The sequence below is a fragment of the Pristiophorus japonicus genome, chromosome 6 (assembly GCF_044704955.1).
Source record: "Pristiophorus japonicus isolate sPriJap1 chromosome 6, sPriJap1.hap1, whole genome shotgun sequence".
NCBI classification, from domain to species: Eukaryota; Metazoa; Chordata; class Chondrichthyes; family Pristiophoridae; genus Pristiophorus; species Pristiophorus japonicus.
Genome location: NC_091982.1, coordinates 157,373,009 through 157,395,481, shown reverse-complemented (window position 1 = coordinate 157,395,481; position 22,473 = coordinate 157,373,009). Strand labels below are relative to the sequence as shown.

The window sequence follows — 22,473 nt, the reverse complement described above, 5'->3', positions numbered from 1 at the left end:
ATGATGGAACTCGATGGAATGCTCGTAGACTGATGCCAACTCACAGGCTAACAGAGCAGCAGGATGGAACGGAGGCACCGTTCTGTTTCCCAACCGAAAACCTCGATCAAACACCGCAAGCTCCACGCCGGTTTCAGCGTATCAGAATGTTAAGTATGGAAGAACTCCACAAGACTGAGTACTGTGAGCTAAAACTGATGTGACCGTAGTCTCTTTAATACAACTCCAGAGTGCGTGAGCAGCATGTCAGACAAGCTTTTATACTCCCTTGCACGAGGTGTGCAGGTGACCCTTGGGCCTTCAATAGTTGCGCCCTCTGGTGGCAAGTCTTACACAGTTACAATATTTACATACATAACATCACTTCCTGCCCCAAAGTCTTTGATACAAATTATTTACAAGTTGAGACGATCCAGGGCCCTATGCTCCCTGGTTGATCGCCTGAGTTCAAACTCTGGTATGGGTGAGTTGGTCGGACCATTGCTGCACTGCGGCGCGGCTGGTCTGACAGGACTGTTGGGAACGGTGGGTTCATCCTCTTGATTGACAGCAAGGTCAATTGCTGGTTGGGTGTGTGTTGGTGGATCGATGATGGTGATGTCCTCTTCAGGTTGTTCCTGGTTGTCAGTGAAGCGCAGTTTGGTCTGATCCAAATGCTTTCTGCACGTTTGTCCATTCAATAGTTTGACTATAAACACTCTATTCCCCTCCTTGGCCAAGACAGTGCCAGCGACCTATTTAGGACCATGACTGTAATTAAGGACAAACACAGGGTCGTTACCATCAATGTCACGCGATACAGCCGTGCGATCGTGGTACATGTTTTGCCGGTGACACCGGGTTTTCACATGATCATTGAGATCCGAGTGGACTGGGGACAGCCTGGTTTTGAGTGCTGTCTTCATTAACAATTCTGCAGGGGGAACCCAGTGAGCGAGTGGGGTCGCGTTCAGTAGCTGAGCAGAACCCGAGATAAGTGGGTCTGCAAGGAGTCTTCTGTCACGCATTTCAAGTTCTGCTTGATAGTTTGGACTGCCTGTTCTGCTTGAACATTGGATGCGGGCTTAAACGGGGCAGACCTGACATGCTTGATGCCATTGCAGGTCATAAACTCGTTGAATTCCGAGCTGGTGAACCACGGTCCATTGTCACTGACAAGGACGTCGGGCAAGCCATGGGTAACGAACATGGCCCGGAGGCTTTCAATGGTGGCAGTGGATGTGCTGGATGACATGATTACGCATTCAGTCCATTTAGAGTAAGCGTCTACTACAACTGAAAGCATCTTTACGAGAAAGGGGCTAGCAAAATCTACGTGGATCCTGGACCACAGTTTGGAGGGCCATGACCACAGACTCAATGGAGCCTCCCTTGGTACATTGCTCAATTGTGAGCATGTGTTGCACTGGTGTACGCATTACTCTAAGTCCGAGTCAATGCCGGGCCACCAAACATGAGACCTGGCTATAGCCTTCATCATGACTATGCCTGGGTGGGTATTGTGTAGGTCGCGTATAAACGTTTCCCTGCCTTTTTTTGGCAAAACCACGTGATTACCCCATAAGAGACAATCCGACTGGATGGACATTTCATCTTTGCGTTGGTGAAACGGCTTAATTTCATCTTGCAATTCCCCGGGAACGGCCGACCAGCTCCCATTGAGGACACAACTTTTTACAAGTGATAGCACAGGATCCTGACTAGTCCAGATCCTCATCTGGTGAGCAGTGACGGGTGACACCTCGCTCTCAAAAGCATCCATGACCAGAAGCAAGTCTGCTGGTTGCGCCATTTCCACCCTGGTAGTGGGCAATGGTTGCCGACTGAGTGCATCAGCACAGTTCTCCGTGCTGGTCTGTGGCAGATAACATGATTATAGGTGGACAATGTTAGTGCCCATCTTTGGATGCAGGACGAAGCGTTGGTGTTTATACCTTTGCTTTCTGAAAACAGCGAAATGAGTGGTTTGTGGTTGGTTTCAAGCTCAAACCGAAGTCCAAATAGGTATTGGTGCATTTTCTTAACCCCATATACACATGCTAATGCCTCTTTCTCGACCATACTGTAGGCTCTTTCAGCCTTAGACAGACTTCTAGACGCGTATGTAACTGGTTGAAATTTGCCCGATACATTGGTTTGTTGCAACACACAGCCGACCCCGTACGAAGATGCACTAATCGTTTACATGGGTCATACAGTACAAGTAACTTATTAGAACAAAGTAGGTTTCTGGCCTTCTCAAAGGCTGTCTCTTGAGATTTACCCCAAACCCAGTCGTCGCCCTTACATAGCAACATGTGCAACGCTTCCAGCAAAGTGCTTAATCCGGGTAGAAAGTTACCAAAATAGTTTAGGAGTCCCAGGAACGAACGCAGCTCCGTCACATTCTGTGGTCTGAGTGCATTCTTGATGGCCTCTTTGAGTCCGTGGGTCTGATGCCGTCTGCCGCAATCTTTCTTCCCAAAAATTCGACCTCTGGCTCCAGGAAATCACACTTGGAGCGTTTCAGCCTGAGTCCCACTCTGTCTAGTCGACTTAGAATCTCTTCCAGGTTGTGCAGGTGTTCAGTGGTGTCATGACTGGTGATCAGGATGTCATCTTGAAACACAACAGTGCGAGGAACCGATTTCAACAGACTCTCCATGTTCCTCTGGAAGATGGCAGCAGCCGAACGAATCCCAAAGGGGCACCTGTGGTATATAAACAGTCCTTTGTGCGCGTTGATGCACGTCAATCTTTTCGAAAATTCAGCCAGCTCCTGTGTCATGTAGGCGGAGGTTAGGTCCAACTTAGTGAACGACTTCACTCCGCTAATGTTGCGAACAGGTCATCTGCCTTGGGTAGCGGGTACTGGTCTTGTAACGAGACTTTGTTACCTTGTAGTCTCCACAGATTCTGACTGTGCCATCGCTTTTCAACACTGGAACAATCGGACTGGCCCACTCGTTGAACTCGACTGGTGATATGATTCCCTCTCGTTGAAGTCTGTCCAGTTCGATCTCAACTTTCTCCCTCATCATCTATGTAACCGCTCGAGCCTTGTGATGAATGGGCCTTGCATCGGGGACTAGATGGATCTGCACCTTGGCGCCTGTGAAGTTGCCGATGCCTGGTTCAAATAGCGACGGAGGTTTGCTCAGCACTTGGGCGCACGAGGCATCATCCACTGAAGATAGTACTTTGATGTCGTCCCAGTTCCATCGAATCTTTCCCAGCCAGCTTCTGCCGAATAGCTTTGGGCCATCGCCTGATACAATCCACAGTGATAAATCATGCACAGCTCTATTGTACGATATCTTAACTGTCGCGCTGCCAATGACTGGTATGAGCTTTTTGGTGTAGGTGCGCAGCTTTGTCTGAATCGGGCTCAGTTTGGGCCTTTGTGCCTTGTTGCCCTACAGTTTCTCAAAAGCCTTCTGGCTCATAATTGACTGACTTGCCCCCGTGTCCAACTCCATTGATATCGGAATACTATTCAATTTGACTTTCAGCATGATAGGAGGGCTCTTGGTGGTTAAGGTGTGCACCCCATATACTTCTTCCTCGGGTTGAGTTGCCTCTCTTGTTTGTTCTGTGTGATCCACGTCGGATCGATCATCCTCTGCCGACTCTGCCACATGGTGAGTCGCAGCACTCTTGCACATTCGCTGGAGGTGCCCCATTGTTTCGCAGCCTTTGCACACGTAGTGCTTGAATCGACATTGATGGGCTCGATGATTACCCCCACAGCACCAACATGGTGCTAATGGATTTGCATTCACGCCCAATGGCGGACTCTGTGACATCCTAGGTCTTGCAGCTGCAGATGTGTAGGCCCTGCCATATGCAGTTCTGCCTGCCAGCGATGTTATTTTATGCACAGTACTTGCTGGTGAGTTTCGATGCTGGGAAGATATCTGTCTGTTATTGTCGCTCGTGGATATGAATGCCTGGGCTATCGTGATGGCCTTTCTCAGGTCTAGGGATTCGGCAGACAGCAGCTTGCGAAGAATGACCTCATGGCCGATTCCAAGCACAAAAAAGTCCCACAGCATTTCTCCCAAAAATCCAGCAAATTCGCAAGTTCCCGCAAGGCGTCTCAGGTCGGCGACATAATTTGCCACGCCTGGCCCTCGGAGTGGTGGTGTGTGTAGAAGCGATACCTGGCCATTAAGACGCTCTCCTTTGGCTTGAGGTGGCTCCAAACCAGTGTACACAACTCTGTACATGTCTTCTCTGCTGGTTTCTCCGGAGCTAGCAGATTCTTGATGAGGTCGTATATTGTGGACCCACACACGGTGAGAAGAATCGCCCTGCGCTTGATCGCTTTATCGTCCCCATCCAACTCGTGGGCCACAAAGTACTGGTCGAGACGCTCAACGAAGGCTTCCCAATCATCACCCTCTACAAATCTCTCTAAAATACCAACGGCAGCCATGACTGCGTGAAAGTTTGTAATCTGTTACTCATTGCCAATTGTTAAGTATGGAAGAACTCCACAAGACTGAGTATTGTGAGCTAAAACTGATGTGACCTTAGTCTCTTTAATACAACTCCAGAGTGCCTGAGCAGCATGTCAGACAAGCTTTTATAATCCCTTGCACGAGGTGTGCAGATGACCCTTGGGCCTCCAACAGTTGCGCCCTCTGGTGGCAAGTCATACACAGTTACAATGTTTACATACATAGCACAGAACACGGCCTGGCTATCTCAGGGATTTTGTCTGTTCATAGTCTGTATTTTCAGAAGGGGGGAAATATGTTGTGTTCATACTCTATTTGTTTGTTGCAGCTCACTAGACAGGCATTAGGACCCTGCAGGAGCTATTCACAGTTGCTGTAAACATGCTGGTTCATGCTGGTTTTGGCTACAAAGGAAACAGTTAGTTACATTACTCCTGTTGCAGTTAGTCTGTTTATTTACGTACACAACACTCTTCCCCTGAACGTTGTGAAAGCTGGGTCAATTGGAGCTTTCAAGACTGAGATCAATCGAGTTTTATTAGGTAAGGGTATCAAGGGATATGGAGCAAAGGGGGTGAGGTGAGGTACAGATCAGCTATGATCTAATTAAATGGCAGAACAGACTCAAGGGGCTGACGGGCCTCCTCCTGTTCCACACATGAAGCCCTTGGGTTTCAGTGTCACAAAACAACAAACTGAATTGCGGAATGTGATCTCAAAACAGCAACAAAAATACTGAAAGCTGAGTGCAATAAAAAAACAATTTAACTTATTCAGTCATCTTGAGGTGGTGGCCTTGGCCACAGGCCTGTATTCTGGGTTGTGTTTGATTTGTACTTGGTTTTATTGAATTGTCAGATTTTTAGGGCTGTGGCAGATGTTCTGAAGCTGCATGTCAGCTTTTCCGAGTTTTGTAAGTTGGTATTTGTGAAAAATGCAGCTCTCGTGTTAGCTATCGCTGCTGTAACTAACACTGGGTGCCGTTTCTGTTGTGGGACATGTGCAACATGCAAACAATGGCGCCATCTTCTGGACAATCTTTTCTTACTGAAGAAGCCTCTTTACAGCAGTCTCTTGAGATTAATTTCTATTCATTGTAACTAGCAGGTGGAGAAGATAAACAAAAACCAAGACGGCTACCAAAAGAATCACTGATAGAAGGATTGTTTTTGAGTTCGAACAGCAGGGGACACAAGTTATAATTTCAAAAGGAGAGCAGTTAGGCAGAACCTTTTGCAAAAAGGGGTCATCGAGTTGAGGAAGAAGTTACCCCGGGGAAGGACATTGAAGCAGACAGGCTAACTAGGGTCAAGCGACAGTTACATGTGATTCTGGAGAGAGAAGATTGAGGGATAAGGTAAGAAAGGTGGGTTGGTGGGGTTGAGGGATATTGACAGAAGGTGGGTTGGTGGGATTGAGGGATATGGTGAGGTGGGTAGGTGGGGTTGAGGGATCGGTGTGAATGAGGGATATAGTGGAGAGTGGGCTGGGTTGTAGAAGTAAGTATGGGTAAGTTAAGTGGTATGTGAGGGGGAAAACTTTGATTTCCTTTTGGTTTTCATTAGACGATAATAATGGAATATTGAGCTGGAGTGTCGTTGGGCCAACCTGCACCCTTGGCTTACCGTCTAGCATGTTGCATTCTCTCACTCCGTAATCTCTGACCCAACCACCTGTTCCCACTGCTTTAACCCCTCTCTCTTTCCCAAGGCGGTGCGATGAAGGCCCTTTACTGCTACAGCCCGGCGGAGGACTCGTGGAGCCTCATCACGCAGTTTGGCCACGAGCGTGCCAGCTGTGGGATCGCGGCGTGCAACAACAAGCTCTTCATTACGGGCGGCCGCGACGAGAAGAACGAGGTCATCGCCACGGTGCTGTGCTGGGACACAGAGAAGCAGAAGCTGACGGAGGAGTGCGTCCTGCCCCGCGGGGTCTCGCACCATGGGAGCGTCACCGTCAGGAAGTCCTACACACACATCCGTCGCATCGTCCCAGGGGCGGTGTCCGTATGACAGGCAGAGGGATTGCAGGCACCTCGCTCGCCCCCCCCCCCCCACCCCCCCGACGGGGGCTGTCCCGGGGGCTGCCGGAGAGACTGCATTCTCCGGAGTTTCGATCTCGACAGTTGGACGCATTTAAAACATTTTCCTGTCAGCGCCTCATCGGGACATCAGCAGGGAACTGGTTGTACAATCATTGCGCCTGAGCCTTGTGGGACAAACACTGCAGCCTCGAAAATATTTGGAAACCAGAAACTAATCCAGAAAGATTCCTTGCGTGTTTGTTTGTGTATAAAGAAGCAACGCACTATAAATACAGGACACAGACTGGGTAAACATTGGGATGTAAAGGACACACATTGGGAACAGAGGGATTTGGAGGAAATAAGCCAGGAGCAGAGAGATATAGGCTGCAATTTTCCCCTAAAAAAGCGATGGGTTTGGAGCAGGGGACAGTTAAATTGTTAAAAATAGGATTCCCGATCTCACCCTGCCTCCAATCCACGCAATTTGACAGAGGCACGTCAGGGCGGGACGGGAGGGATGGAGGGGCAGGCAAGCAACTCACTCCCAGGGGGATGGCAGCCGCTTTTTTCACCTCCATTTTGAATTCAACTACGAGTGGACGGGTTTCACACAGTTCGTTAATGCGTGGTGGGCACTGCTGGATCCAGGAGGCAAGTGACTTTATACCTACCTAATGAATCCAGGGTCCCTGCCTAACCCACCCCCTTCGCAATTGGAGACCCGCCCCCCCTGGCCTCTGATCCCCACCATGAGGTCTCCCGCCCTCCTCCCATCCCCACATGCACATGGTACATGAGGGGGAGAACTTTGCCCGGCCACAATCCACCGTGATGGCCGGCCCTGATTTTCTCTGCCCCCCCTCCCCCGATTCCCTATTGACCCTCCGTAATCCCCGACGCCTCCCCACCCCGATCCCTGGCCGACCCCCCCACCCCCTTCCGATCCCCCGCCGCCCCTCGCACCTGCCTTGATCCCCAACCCCCCCCCCAGCCGAGCCCCAATTTCTCTGACTCCCGACCACACCGAAACCCCCCGACCCCACCGATCCCCGACCATGCCAGACCCTGCGAGCCTCACCAGTGATCTTCGACCATGCCACCCCCACCCCCCACACTGACCCTGACCCCGCGACACCCCCCGCACCGATCCCCGAACATGCCGATCCTGTGATCCCTCCCCTCACTGATCCCCGACCCCACGACCCCCCCCACTGATCCCTGACACCGCGACCCCCGCCACTAATCCTCGACCATGTCCCCCCCGTCCCCCACTGATCCCTGACCTCTTGACCCCTGCCACTGATCCCCGACCCCGCAACCCCCCCTAACTGATCCTCGACCATGCCCACCCCCTCCCCCACTGATCCCCAACCATGCCGATCCTGCAATTCCTCCCCCCACCAAGATCCCTGGCCTTGCGGACCCCAAGTTCCCTCCCCCGGACTGAGCACTCGCCTCAGAGGCCTACCCGCCCGCAGACAGCCACCTCTCAATTTGGCTGGCTGCAGGCGGGCGGGAATCCGAGGCCTCACATTCAAATCAGGCCCTGACGGTAAAGTCGTCAGGGCCTGTGGGAAACCCGGCCTCCTAAGTTACCCGCCCTGCCTGGAGGCCCACTGCCCCCAGCCCGCCTCCCTTGAGAAAATTCCGGCCACAGGGAGGGTACAAACTGGCTAAAAGTTTAAATTATGGGGCAGGCTGCATAGACTAAGCTTGTTAGGCAAGAGTATTAAGGGTTATGGAACCAAGGCGGGTAAATGGAGTTAAGATACAGATCAACCATGATCTAATTGAGTGGCAGAACAGACTCGAGGGGCTGACTGGTCTACTCCTGTTCCTATGTTCCCATATGTCCCACTATTCCCCAGTGTTGATACTGTTTATATCCCACTATTCCGCAGTGTTTTTTTTCATTCATTCACGAGATGTGGGCTTTACTGGTAAGGCCAGCATTTATTGCCCATCCCAAATTGCCTTTGAGAAGGTGGTGGTGAGCCGCCTTCTTGAACAGCTGCAGTCCGTGTGGTGAAGGTACTCCCACAGTGCTGAGTTTTTCCTAGCGGTTTGGTCAGCCATTTCAGAAGGCAGTTAAGAGTCAACCACATTTAACCTCTCCATATCCCACTGTTCCCCAGTGTTTAACCTCTCCATATCCCACTGTTCCCCAGTGTTTAATCTCTCCATATCCCATTGTTCCCCAGTGTTTAATCTCTCCATATCCCACTGTTCCCCAGTGTTTAACCTCTCCATATCCCACTGTTCCCCAGTGTTTAACCTCTCCATATTCCATTGATGGAAATTTTCATTGGGGATTTAGTTAGCTCCAAAACTCTTGAAGTGTGATTTGTTGATGTTTTCTGAATGTGAAATTTGAGCCAATGAGTGTTAGAGTGACAGGGATTCTGATACACAATGGACGGTGATGGGAGTGTTGTGGATGGTCCTGAGGTCTGAGAACACTTGGGAGGGGGTCGTTGGAAGATTGGCAGGGGTTTCCGGGGTCTGAGAACGCTGAATACGAAGAAGGCAGTCCTGGGATTGAACAGAACTGAGAGCATTTCGATTCTGGGAGCACAGGGTATTCCGCAGCATTGTGGAAAAGGGGTAGTTGGTCCCAGATTTTAGCAGCACCTTGGCAGTGGGTGGTTCATTGGATCTTGGAGGAGGATGCTAAGTTCAACATCAGTACAGAAGAGGGCGAGGGGAAGGGGGCGAGGGGAAGGGGGGAAGGGTCCTTGGATCTGGGAGGAGAATCCCAGGTTCAGAAGCATTGTGCGGGGAGGGGGGATCCTGGGTTTGGCAGCAATGAAGAGGTGAGATGTGGCAGCATTAAGCAGAAAGAGGGCTCAGTGGATGCTGGGCTGAGCTGCCCTACATCAGCCTCAAATGTCAGCTTTGCATTCGGCCCCCTCTGTCATATATTTGCTGAGACTGTATTCAATCAGCAAATTCAGTATTACCTCACTGCCTACTTAAAACTGTGCTCAGGGTGTGAATCAGTGAAGGAGAGGGCAGGGCCCGATTGCCAGGAGTGCGTTGGAGCAGCAGTGACAGTAGTGTGCCGGGGTGGGGAGGTGGGGGAACCTCAGGGTCATTTGTGTGTCTCAGTACCCTGTGTGTGTCTCAGTACCTGGTGTGTGTGTGTCCGTATCTGCTGTGGGTGTCTCAGTACCTGGTGTGTGTGTGTCCGTATCTGCTGTGGGTGTCTCAGTACCTGGTATGTGTGTGTGTGTGTGTGTGTCTCAGTACCTGGTGTGTGTGTGTCTCAGTACCCGGTGTTTGTGTGTCTCAGTACCTGGTGTTTGTGTGTGTCTCAGTACCCGGTGTGTGTGTGTCTCAGTACCTGGTGTTTGTGTGTGTCTCAGTACCCGGTGTGTGTGTGTCTCAGTACCTGGTGTTTGTGTGTGTCTCAGTACCCGGTGTGTGTGTGTCTCAGTACCTGGTGTTTGTGTGTGTCTCAGTACCCGGTGTGTGTGTGTCTCAGTACCTGGTGTTTGTGTGTGTCTCAGTACCCGGTGTGTGTGTGTCTCAGTACCCGGTGTGTGTGTGTCTCAGTACCCGGTGTTTGTGTGTCTCAGTACCTGGTGTTTGTTTGTGTCTCAGTACCCGGTGTGTGTGTGTGTCTCAGTACCTGGTGTTTGTGTGTGTCTCAGTACCCGGTGTGTGTGTGTCTCAGTACCCGGTGTGTGTGTGTCTCAGTACCCGGTATGTGTGTGTCTCAGTACCCGGTGTGTGTGTGTCTCAGTACCCGGTGTGTGTGTGTCTCAGTACCCGGTGTGTGTGTGTCTCAGTACCCGGTGTGTGTGTGTCTCAGTACCCGGTGTGTGTGTGTGTGTCTCAGTACCCGGTGTGTGTGTGTCTTAGTACCCGGTGTGTGTGTGTCTCAGTACCCAGTGTGTGTGTGTCTCAGTACCCGGTGTTTGTGTGTCTCAGTACCCGGTGTTTGTGTGTCAGTACTTGGTGTGTGTTGCACTACACATTAACTTTATCAGTGGCCAGCAGAGGAGGCAATAGCAGCTTTATTTGAATCAGGGTTGATTTAAACAGCTCTTACGTCAGTGTGCATGCAGGCTATATATCGAATGTGTGAGTTAACCATCATCCTGTGTACACAGGATCTGGAATGTTCCATTCAGTCACGATTTACAGTTGTTTGAAATTAAAATACAAAGAACACAAACTAATTGCAGCAAAATAAAATCTTGGACTGCGCCCTCTCCTTTGAAGCTTGTTGAGTGCAGTGTGGATGAATGGAGCTCAGTGCCTCCGGTGCAAGGGGCCATTGCCAGGGCACTGGTTAATGATCAGCCAAATTCCTATGTTTGCGGCATAGGAGTCTGAGATTTTGTGAGGATCAAATTCAACAATTCATTTCACGATGAAAGTCGGAAAGATGTTGCTTTTACTTAGAGCCTTTCATGACCTCGGGAATTCATAGCCAAGAAAGCACAGTCACTGAGGTAATATAGGGAAACGCAGCAGCCAGAGTGCACAAAGCAAGGTCCCACACAGAGCAATGAGATAATGATCAGATGATCTGTTTTAATGGTGTTGGTTGATCAATAAATATTGGCCAGGACACCAGAATTCCCCGGCTCTTCAAATAGAGGAGCTGAAATTGGCTAGCGCTGGAAATGGGTCACGCACCCCATTTCTAGTGTTTTTACCGCCACGGTGGATGAGGTGGCCTCTTGAGTGAAATTCCACTCTGACTTCCGGTCTGCTGGGGGAAAAAAGCCACTCATAATGGGGGCGGCAGTGTGGTGGTGAGTACAAGAGAGGGGCGGAATTGGGGGCGGGTATAGTGTCCACCGCTGTCATCAGCGTAGCGTGTCACCATGGCTCTCCCCTTCACTGAAAGGGGAGAGCCTGCACGATTTTTAAAGTTTGGTCCACCGGGCCACCGGGGAGGGTTTCGGATGGGCCAGCAGCCTGGCACCCAAGAGGGGTGCCGGGGTGCCAGGCTGCCTGTTGGCGGCCCGGCCGAACCCGGGGCATAAGTGACAGTCGGCCGACAGAAAAAAACACGGCAGCAGTAGCAGTGCATCCTCCCCTTTAATGGGAGCCACACCGCCATTTCAGAAGGCCACAGCCTCACTGCACCGGTCTCAAAAAGCAAGTTTTGGCACCGCCCGGCAGGAGGAAGATTTTCTCGGCAGAATTTCTCAGTCGGGGAGGGAACATCGGCGGTGCGCACTCTGATAACGCACTTAGCACGGATCGGCAGCAGCGGAGCGGTGGGGGTGTGGGGGGAGCGGGTCACCGCTTGGATATCGCAGGAGCAGAATTTTGATAAAGGGGACCGTTACACCAAAATTGGCGACCTTTGCACTCCGCAGCGTGGCCACCGATTTCCGGTGGTAACAGGCCTTAAGGAAAGGAGCAATTTCGGCCCCAGGATCTTTTACATTACCTGAGTGGACAGATAGGGTCTCGGTTTAACGTCTCATCTGAAAAGCAACACCTCTGACACTACAGCGCTTCCCTCAGAACGAAGATTCTGTGCTCAAGTCTCTGGAGTGGGGCATGAACCCACGACTTTCTGATTTACAGGCAAGAGTGCCATCACTGAGCCAAGGCTGCTACCTGAACAACATTAATTGATGGGTCTTTTTCTATTTACAGTCCCTTCTACCTGACATCATCATCATAGGCAGTCCCTCGGAATCAAGGAAGACTTGCTTCCACTCTAAAAATGAGTCCTTAGGTGGCTGTACAGTCCAATACGAGAACCACAGTCCCTGTCACAGCTGGGACAAATAGTCGTTGTGGGAAAGGGAGGGTGGGACAGGTTTTCCCCATGCTCTTTCCGCTGCCTGCGTTTGATTTCTGCATGCACCCGGCGATGAGACTCGAGGTGCTCAACGCCCTCCCGGATGCACTTCCTCCATTTAGAGTGGTCTTTGGCCAGGGTCTCCTAGGTGTCAGTGGGGATGTTGCACTTTATCAGGGAGGCTTTGAGAGTGTCCTTGTAATGTTTCCTCTGTCCACCTTTGGCTCATTTGCCGTGAAGGAATTCCGAGTAGGGTGCTTGCTTTGGTGATCTCGTGTCTGGCATGCGAACAATGTGGCCTCCCCAGCGGAGCTGATCAAGTGTGGTCAGTGCTTCAATGCAGGGGATGTTGGCCTGGTCGTGGACGCTAATGTTGGTGCATCTGTCCTCCCAGGGGATTTGCAGGATCTTGCGGAGACACAGCAGCACCGGTAGCAGACAGTGCCCTCACAGCGGGGGTGCGTTGTGGGAGGCATGATTTAAAGGCGATCTGTAACCAACAAAGACCCATCACAGCCTGGTGTAATTTTCCATACCTCCATACATTCTGATTCCACCTTTCTGGAGCGGAGCCATATCCACCGTGAGCGTATATCAGAAATCCAAGCTCGTGGTTGGAAAGTCGTGGACAGTACATGTCCAAATTCTCCACATGCTCTCCCGGCTGGCAAGGCTCCCTGTCAGAAGCGTGGAATCGTAAAAATATCCCCACCCCATCCCATATAAGAGATCAGGGAAACTTTCCGATATGATTCCTGTCATCATGTCATATGCTTGGCCAGCAGCAAATAAAGTTAGCTGGACTTGTACCTTGATTAGCTTCACCTCCCAGGCACCTCTCCATCCCTCCGCTGCTTCAGTGAAAGTCTATTCTGTATGTTGATCACTCTCTCTATGAAAAACTATTTCCTAATATCAGTTATCTTTTGCGAGTATGAACCTGTGTCCCTTTGTTAATTTAAAGTGATATATTCGCGATTTACTTTTCCCATTCCCTTAACTGGCTCACATATCGCCATAACATCAACTCTCGGGAATCAGACTTGTGGCTCTTCTCTGCATTGTCTCTGGCACTGGATAGTCTTGGTGACCAGAACTTCAAGCTTCAATCTGACCAGAACACTGTACTGTGCGATCACAATCTGCACTGTCTCGGCTGAGTAAAGAAGGACTTGCATTTATATAGCGCCTTTCACAACCACTGGACATCTCAAAGCACTTTACATCCAATGAAGTACTTTTGCAGTGTAGTCACTGTTGTAATGTAGGAAACGCGGCAGCCAATTTACGCACAGCAAGCTCGCACAAACAGCAATGTGATAATAACCAGATAATCTGTTTTTAGTTATGTTGATTGAGGGATAAATATTGGCCAGGACACCAAAGATAACTCCACTGCTCTTCTTCAAAACAGTGCCATGGGATCTTTTATGTTCAGAGAGAGCAGACAGGGCCTCATTTTAATGTCTCATCTGAGAGACAGCACCTCCAACAGTGCAGCAATCCATCAGCACTGCACAGGTGTGTCAGCCTAGATTTATGTGCTCAAGTTCCTGGAGTGGGACTTGAACCCATAACCTTCTGACTCAGAGGTGAGTGTGCTGCCCACTGAGCCACAGCTGACTCTGTAGTTTAACAACCTATTGGCTTGGTTGATTGTTGCACTGCCTTGGTTGGACATGGTTGGCTACTAAGACCTCTAGTTCTTTTTCAGTTTCATTCTTGCGTATTTCAACTCCATTCAAAGCAATAACAACTTGCAGCTGCCTAACACCTTTAACTTGAAGAATGTCCCAGGCACTTCATAGATGGCCGTAAGGAGCATCGATACTGCATCAGGATGAAGGGGCGAGGAGGGGAAATTGGATGCTTGGTTGAACGGATGGATTTTTAGAAGGAGGATTGACCAGTTTTTCTCCCATGGGTACTGTCCCCAAAGGGCAGCAGAGAAACATGCCTGATGTGGTCAATGCTGTGTGCAGGACCTGCAGGACCTGGGAACAGATAGTATTCTTTAAGGTACAACTATCCAACAGCACACTTGCCAGGTAGATGGTCCGAGTATGCTTGCAGTATAAAAATTAGGAGCAGGAGTAGGCCCTACGGCCCCTCAAGCCTGTTCAGCCATTCAATAAGATCATGGCTGATCATTGATCTCAACTCCACTTTCCCGCCCGATCTCCATATCTCTTGATTCCCCTAGAGTCCAAAAATCTATCTATCTCAGTCTTGAATATACTCAACGGGACAGAGAATTCCAAAGATTCACAATCCTCCGTGCTGAGTCCTTAACTCTTAAACATAATCACACGAGGCACGTACTGCAGACACAGTCACTCTGTGACCTTCACCTTTAGTACCTGGACAAGGAGTGCTGGCCCTGCAAGGGACCTCCCCTTATATACCTGAATCTCCAGGTAAGGAGTGTCTCCCATAAGTACACCCCCTGTGGTCAAGGTGTGCATTTCGAGTAAGTATGTACAGTATGTAGTGGTTACATGAGTGTTACAATTGTGTAAGGGTTACAGTAGTATGCTGGTTACATACATGACATCACCGTGATCTCAACTCCACTTTCCCGCCCGATCTCCATATCCCTTGATTCCCCTAGGGTCCAAAAATCTATCTGTCTCAGTCTTGAATATACTCAACGGGGCAGAGAATTCCAAAGGTTCACAACCCTCCGAGTGAAGACATTTCTCCTCATCTCGGTCTTAAAAGCCGGCCCCTTATCTTGAGACTAAGCCCCCTAGTTCTAGACACTCCAGCCAGGGGAAACAAGCTCTCAGCATCTACCCTGTCAATCCCCTTCAGAATCTTTCAATAAGATCACCTCTCGTTCTTCTAAACTCCAGAGATTATAGGCCCATTCTACACAGCCTCTCCATATTACAGTCCTCTCATCCCAGGAATCAATCTAGTGAAGCTTTGATGCACTGCCTCCAAGGCAAGTATAACCTTCCTTGGATAAGGAGACCAAAACTGTGCACAGTACTCCAGGTGTGGTCTCACCAAGGCCCTGTATAATTGTAGCAAGACTTCCTTACTCTTATACTTGAACTCCTTGCAATAAAGGCCAACATGCCATTTGCCTTCCTTATTGCTTGCTGTACCTGCATGCTAGCTTTCTGTTTTCCTTGCACAAGGACACCCAAATCTCACTGAACATCAATATTTAAAAGTTTCTCACCATTTAAAAAATATTTTATTTTTCTATTTGTTGTATATCTGTAAAGCATGCACTCCCATGTTCCGCCACCAGGGAGCTCATCCCCTGAAGTCCCAAGGGATCCCAGCATCCCTTGGGAGCACTGTATATAAGCCGGCCCCTAAGGCCTGTTCCTCACTCTGGAGTGTCTTAATAAAGACTGAGGCCACTGTTACTTTAACCTCCCTGTGTGCAGCCTCATCTGTGTTAGGAACACAATAACTGGCGACGAGAATATGAATCCAACGCAAAGATGCAGCAAACTGTGGGCATCCTGGAGAAGTTCTCGGAGGGTGAGGACTGGGAAGGCTATGTCGAACGGCTAGACCAGTACTTTGTAGCCAACAGCTGGACGGAGAAGGAAACGCTGCAAAAAGGAGAGCGGTCCTCCTCATGGTCTGCGGGGCACCGACCTACAGCCTCATGAAGAATCTTCTGGCTCCGGTGAAACCCACAGATAAGTCGTGAGGAGCTGTGTACACTGGTTCAGGAGCATCTTAACCTGAGGGAGAGCGTGCTAATGGCGAGGTATTGGTTCTATACGTACCAGCGATCTGAAGGTCAGGAAGTGGCGAGCTACGTCGCCGAGCTAAGGTGACTTGCAGGACAATGAGAGTTTGATGGCTACCTGGAGCAAATACTCAGAGACTTTTTTGTACTGGGCATTGGCCACGAGACCATCCTATGAAAACTTTTGACTGTAGAGACAGCGACCCTCAGTAAGGCCATTGCGATAGCACAGGCGTTTATATCCACCAGTGATAACACCAAACAAATCTCTCAGCACACAAATGCTAGCAATGTTCATAAATTAACTGGAACTGTGTTTGTGAGCAGAAATGTACAGGGCAGAAACCACGAGTCTGCAACTGCCAGCAGGCCTCAGGTGACCCAGATGACTCAGAGTCCACAACAAAGGATGAATGCAAGGCAATTCACACCTTGTTGGTGTGACTGTGAGGAGGACCGTTCTCCTTTTTGCAGAGCTTGCAAATGAGCTGCAAGCTCTGCAAAACCTGCTAACCACGTGGCAGAGGAAGATCGGTCCATGGTGGATCAAAGCAATTTCGAGCCTCAGAGAGAGGGGGCAGGTGCTGAAGTACACGGGGTGCACATATTTTCAACGAAATGTTCACCTATAATGCTAAATGTAAAATTGAATTGCTTACCCGTAGCCATGGAACTGGACACTGGCGCTAGCCAATCCATCATGAGTGAAAAGATGTTTGAGAGACTGTGGTGCAACAAGGCATTCAGACCAGCCCTGAGCCCCATCCACACGAAACTGAGAACCTACACCAAAGAGCTTGTCACTGTCCTGGGCAGCGCCATGGTCAAGGTCACCTACGAGGGCACGGTGCACGATCTGCCATTCTGGATTGTCCTGGGCGATGACCCCACACTGCTTGGAAGGAGCTGGCTGGGCAAAATCCGCTGGAACTGGGATGACATCCGAGCGCCATCACATATCGATGAGGCCTCATGTACCCAGGTTCTTAAAGAATTTCCTTCCCTATTTGAGCCAGGCATTGGAAACTTTTCTGGGGCAAAGGTGCGGATCCAGAGGCACGACCCATTCACCACAAGGCTCGAGCGGTACCTCACATGATGAGAGAGAGAGTGGAAATCGAGCTGAACAGGCTGCAACACGAGGGCATCATCTCCCCAGCGGAATTCAGCGAGTGGGCTAGCCCAATTATTCCAGTACTCAAAAGTGATGGCACGGTCAGGATTTGCGGCGATTATAAAGTAACTATTAATCGTTTCTCGCTACAGGACCAATACCCGCTACCTAAGGCAGATGACCTATTTGCGACGCTGGCAGGAGGCAAGACGTCACCAAGCTCGACCTGACTTCGGCCTACATGACACAGGAGCTGGAGGAGTCTTCGAAGGGCCTCACCTGCATCAATATGCACAAGGGACTGTTCATCTACAACAGATGCCCGTTTGGAATTCTGTCGGCTGCAGCGATCTTCCAGAGAAACATGGAGAGCTACTCAAGTCGGTACCACACACGGTGGTCTTTCAGGACGATATATTGGTCATGGGTCGGGACACTGCCGAGCACCTACAAAACCTGGAGGAGATCCTCCAGCGACTGGATCACGTAGGGCTGCGGCTGGAGAGGTCGAAATGCGTCTTCATGGCAACAGAAGTGGAGTTTTTGGGGAGAAAGATTGCGGCGGATGGCATTCGGCCCACAGACGCCAAGACAGAGGCTATCAGGAACACGCCCAGGCCACAGAACGTCACGGAGCTGTGGTCGTTCCTGGGACTCCTCAACTATTTTGGTAACTTCCTACCGGGGTTAAGAACCCTGTTAGAGCCACTGCATATGTTATTTCGCAAAGGTGAGAACTGGGTATGGGGAAAAAATCAAGTAATTGCTTTTGAGAAAGCCAGAAACATTTTATGCTCCAACAAGCTGCTTGTATTGTATAACCCGTGTAAAAGACTTGTGCTAGCATGTGACGCGTCGTCGTACGGAGTTGGGTGTGTATTACAACAAGCTAATGTTGCGGGGAAGTTGCAACCTGTCGCCTATGCTTCCAGGAGCTTGTCTAAGGCCAAGAGGGCCTACAGCATGATTGAGAAAGAGGCATTAGCGTGTGTGTTCGGGGTAAAGAAAATGTATCAGTACCTGTTTGGCCTCAAATTTGAGCTGGAAACCGATCACAAGCCCCTCACATCCCTGTTCGCTGAAAACAAGGGGTTAAATATGTATGCCTCAGCCCGCATACAAAGTGGGCACTCGCGCTATCAACGTATAACTATACCATCCGCCACAGGCCAGGCACCGAGAACTGTGCAGATGCTCTCAGTCAGCTACCATTGGCCACCATGGGGGTGGAAATGGCGCAGCCTGCAAACTTGTTGATGGTGGCACAGCCCGCAGACTTGTTGATGGTCATGGAAGCATTTGAAAATGATAAATCACCTGTCACGGCCCGCCAGATTAGGACTTGGACCAGCCAAGATCCTCTGCTGTCCCTGGTAAAAAACTGTGTGCTGCATGGGAGCTGGGCCAGCATCCCCGTTGAAATGCAAGAGCCAATCAAGCCGTTCCAGCGGCAAAAGGACGAGCTGTCCATTCAGACAGACTGCCTGTTGTGGGGTAACCACGTAGTGCTACCAAAAAAGGGCAGGGAGACGTTCATCTCGGATCTCCACAGCACACACCCGGGTATAGTAATGATGAAAGCGATAACCAGATCCCACGTGTGGTGGCCCAGTATCGACTCTGACTTAGAGTCCTGTGTACGGCAATGCAGCGTATGTGCTCAGTTGAGCAACACGCCCAGAGAGTCACCACTAAGTGGTCCTGGCCCTCCAGACCATGGTCGAGGATCCATGTCGACTATGCGGGCCTGTTTCTCCATAAAATGTTCCTGGTGGTGGTGGATGCTTTTTCAAAATAGATTAAATGTGAAATAATGTCGGGAAGCACCGCCACCGCCACCATTGAAAGCCTGAGGGCCATGTTTGCCACCATGGCCTGCCTGACGTACTGGTCAGTGACAACGGACCATGTTTTACCAGTGCCGAATTTAAAGAATTCATGACCTGCAATGGGATCAAATATGTCACCTTGGCCCCGTTTAAACCAGCCTCCAATGGGCAGGTAGAGCGGGCAGCACAAACCATCAAACAGAGCCTTAAACGAGTCACAGAAGGCTCATTCCAAACCCGCCTGTCCCGAGTACTGCTCAGCTACCGCACGAGACCCCACTCGCTCACAGGGGTGCCCCCATCTGAGCTACTCATGAAAAGGAGACTTAAAACCAGACTCTCGCTGGTTCACCCCAACCTGCATGATCAAGTAGAGAGCAGGCGGCAGCAACAAAATGTAAACGATGGTCGCGCCACTGTGTCACGGGAAATTGATCTTAATGACCCTGTGTATGTGCTAAACTATGGACATGGTCCCAAGTGGATCGCGGGCACGGTGATAGCTGAAGAAGGGAATAGGGTGTTTGTAGTCAAACTAGACAATGGACAAATTTGCAGAAAGTACCTGGACCAAACGAGGCTGCGGTTCACAGACTGCCCTGAACAACCACAGCAGACACCACCTTTTTCGAGCCCACAACACACCCAAATGATCAACGACATCACGTCGGACCAGGAAATCAAACCCAACACGCCCAACAGCCCAGCAAGGCCAGGCTCACCTCGCAGCCCTGTAGGGCCAACAATACGCTAGCCCAGCGAGGGCACAGCCAACACACCAGAACAAACATTTGTACCGAGGCGGTCCAGCAGGGAAAGAAAGGCTCCCGACCGCCTCACCTTGTAAATAGTTTTCACTTTTGACTTTTGGGGGGGAGTGATGTTGTGTCACTGTAAAGCATGCACTCCCATGTTCCGCCACCAGGGAGCTCATCCCCTTAAGTCCTAAGGGATCCCAGCATCCCTTGGGAGCACTGGATATAAGCCAGCCCCTAAGGCCTGTTCCTCACTCTGGAGTGTCTTAATAAAGACTGAGGTCACAGTTACTTTAACCTCCCTGTGTGCACCGACAATAGGCATGCTGGGATGATTACTCATCAACCATGTGGGCTCCGATCAGGCAAATGGAAAACATTTGCTCCATCTTGCAGCCAGATGGGCAGACCAATCAACTACAATGAAGTGAGAGGAGACTGCACACTATGAATACACTCTGCAAGCTGGCCCAGTACTTAAGGAGCACAATACTCTTCTTCCTACCAAAGTGAATAACTTCACATTTCCCCACATTATACTCCATCTGCCACCTCACTGCCCACTCACTTAGTCTGTCTATATCCCTTTGCAGAGTCTTTGGGGGTGAAATTGCCCCTTTTTAGAGCCCTGTTTGCGCCTCCGGTGGGCAAGACATTTTTCACCTGGGGGAGGGGGGGCACTATCGCCTCCTGGGAAATTGCCCGGGGGTTTGTGCAGATGCTGCCATGGCAGTGCCACGCCCCACAGTTAGCGCCCCGGGCCATCGCACAACCGTGATGAGCCCTCACCACCCCACGCCGATGCCTTAACGCCCCGCTGGGTAAAATTGCCCCGCGGGCTGTGAGGCTGGCAGACATCCGCTCTTGGGGCGCTCATTAAAGGGGAGGGCGCCAGCGCCCCTGGCTGCTATCCTTTTTTGTCGGCCGACGCTTGGCTCGACTCAACGATGGCAGTCCGAGTGTGGTCCGGGCCGCCATCGTGCAGCCCGGCACTCCACCTTGGGTGCCGGGCTGTTGGCCCAGTACTATGCTGCCCTGGTGGCCCAGTAGAGGTCATCAGAGGCCGTGCAGAGTATGCAGCGGTCATCCCCTTTAATGGAAGGGGAGGGGCGTTGAAGTGCGTCAGCGCTATGTGGAGCATCCGCGTAGCACTTCCTTCAGCGCCCCAGCATCGCCTCGGTTACCGCCCCCAAAGGAAGTGGAGCATGCAGGATTGCGCCCCCTTCCTTTGAGAGGCAGTAAGGGCAATTCCACGGCGGAAGCGGGACCTCCGTGCCGGGTGCTAAAAGTGTCGGCCCCAGAAGGTTATGGACTCCAGTCGGGGCGCAGGATAATTTCGGCCCCTTTGTGTTCTCCTCACAGCTTACTGTCCCACCTAACTTTGTATCGTCAGCAAACCTGGATACATTACACTCGGTCCCTTCATCAAGGTCATTAATACAGATTGTAAATAGCTGAGGCCCAGCACTGATCCTTGCAGCACTTGACTAGTTGCAGCCTGCCAACCTGAAAATAACCCGTTTATCCCAACTCTCTGTTTTCTGTCCATTAACTAATCCTCTATCCATGCTAATACATTGGGGCCGAAATTCAGCCTCCCAAAAAGGTCTCTTAGCGCCAGAAAGCGGTGGCCAAGAGGCAGAGTCCAGTGGCCGTCGATTTGCAGTTGAATGGCCGCCGCCAGCGAAACTCACCTTGGTGGATTTTCCGGCAGTTGTCACTCCCGCCCTGTTGCCGCCGACCGATCCTAAGTGCATCATCGAAGGGAGCACCGTCGATCGCCCATGCCTCCAGCCAAATTCAGCTTCAAAAATCCTCGATCTGCTAAGCGGTGCCCCCGATAGCTTTTTCTGTCAGTGCACCTTGTTTTCTGTGTATGGGACTTGGCTGCACGGCGGCCATGAAAGGCGAGGGCCCACTGCCGCGGCCGGCATTTTTTTTTGCCGGCCAACTTCCTGATCTGCCGGCTAAATATGCCCCCAGGTTTGGCCGGGCTGCCAACAGACAGCTTGGCACCCCCTCTTGGGTGCCAGGCCGCTGGCCCGATTGAAACCCTCCCTGGTGGCCCAGTGGACCTAACTAAAATAATCGCAGAGCTCGCAGTGGCTCTCCCCTTTAAATGAAGGGGAAAGACATGGTGACGCACTTGCGTCATGACGTCATCACCAATCCACTGATGATTGACAGCGACAGTGACGCCATCCCGCCTCCACTTCCGCCCCTCTTGTTGGCGATTTGCTGCTCACCGCCCCACTTCCGATCCATTATGACCAACTTCCGGTCCGCTTCAAAAAAAATGACAAAAAGCTGAATTTCGCGAAAGAGGCGACCTCATCCGAAAACACTTCAAAAACATTAGATGCACCAGGTTTCGGGCGAGCCTGAATTTTGGCCCCATTACCTCCAATTCCTTGAGCTCTTATCTTGTGTAATAACCTTTTATGTGTCACCTTACTGAATGCCTTTTGGAAATCCAAATGTACTACATCCACTGGTTCCCCTTTATCTACCCTATTATTATATCTTCAAAAAACTCTAATAAATTTGTCAAACACGATTTCCCTTTCCTTAATCCATGATGATTCTGCCTAATCATGTTGTGATTTTCTAAGTGCCCTGATACCACTTCCTTAACAATGGATTCCAACATTTTCCTGGTGAGTGATACTAACTGGCTTGTCATTCCCTGTTATCTCTCTCCCTCCTTTCTTGAATAGCGGGTTTACATTTGCTATGTTCCATATCATAGGCAGTCCCTCGAAATCGAGGAAGACTTGCTTCCATTCCAAAAGTGAGTTCTCAGGTGACTGTACAGT

The 22,473-nt window shown here is 50.6% G+C and overlaps 1 protein-coding gene across 1 annotated transcript in view; it reads left to right on the top strand.

Moving 5' to 3' along the window:
• The window catches only part of klhl6 (kelch-like family member 6), a 67,579-nt gene extending 58,407 nt beyond the window's left edge, over positions 1–9,172 (top strand). The window contains exon 7 of the mRNA XM_070883309.1: positions 6,153–9,172. Coding sequence (XP_070739410.1) covers positions 6,153–6,454 — 302 coding nt within the window. The 3' untranslated portion in view covers positions 6,455–9,172. The remainder of the gene's footprint in view (positions 1–6,152) is intronic.
• Positions 9,173–22,473: the final 13,301 nt, after the last annotated feature.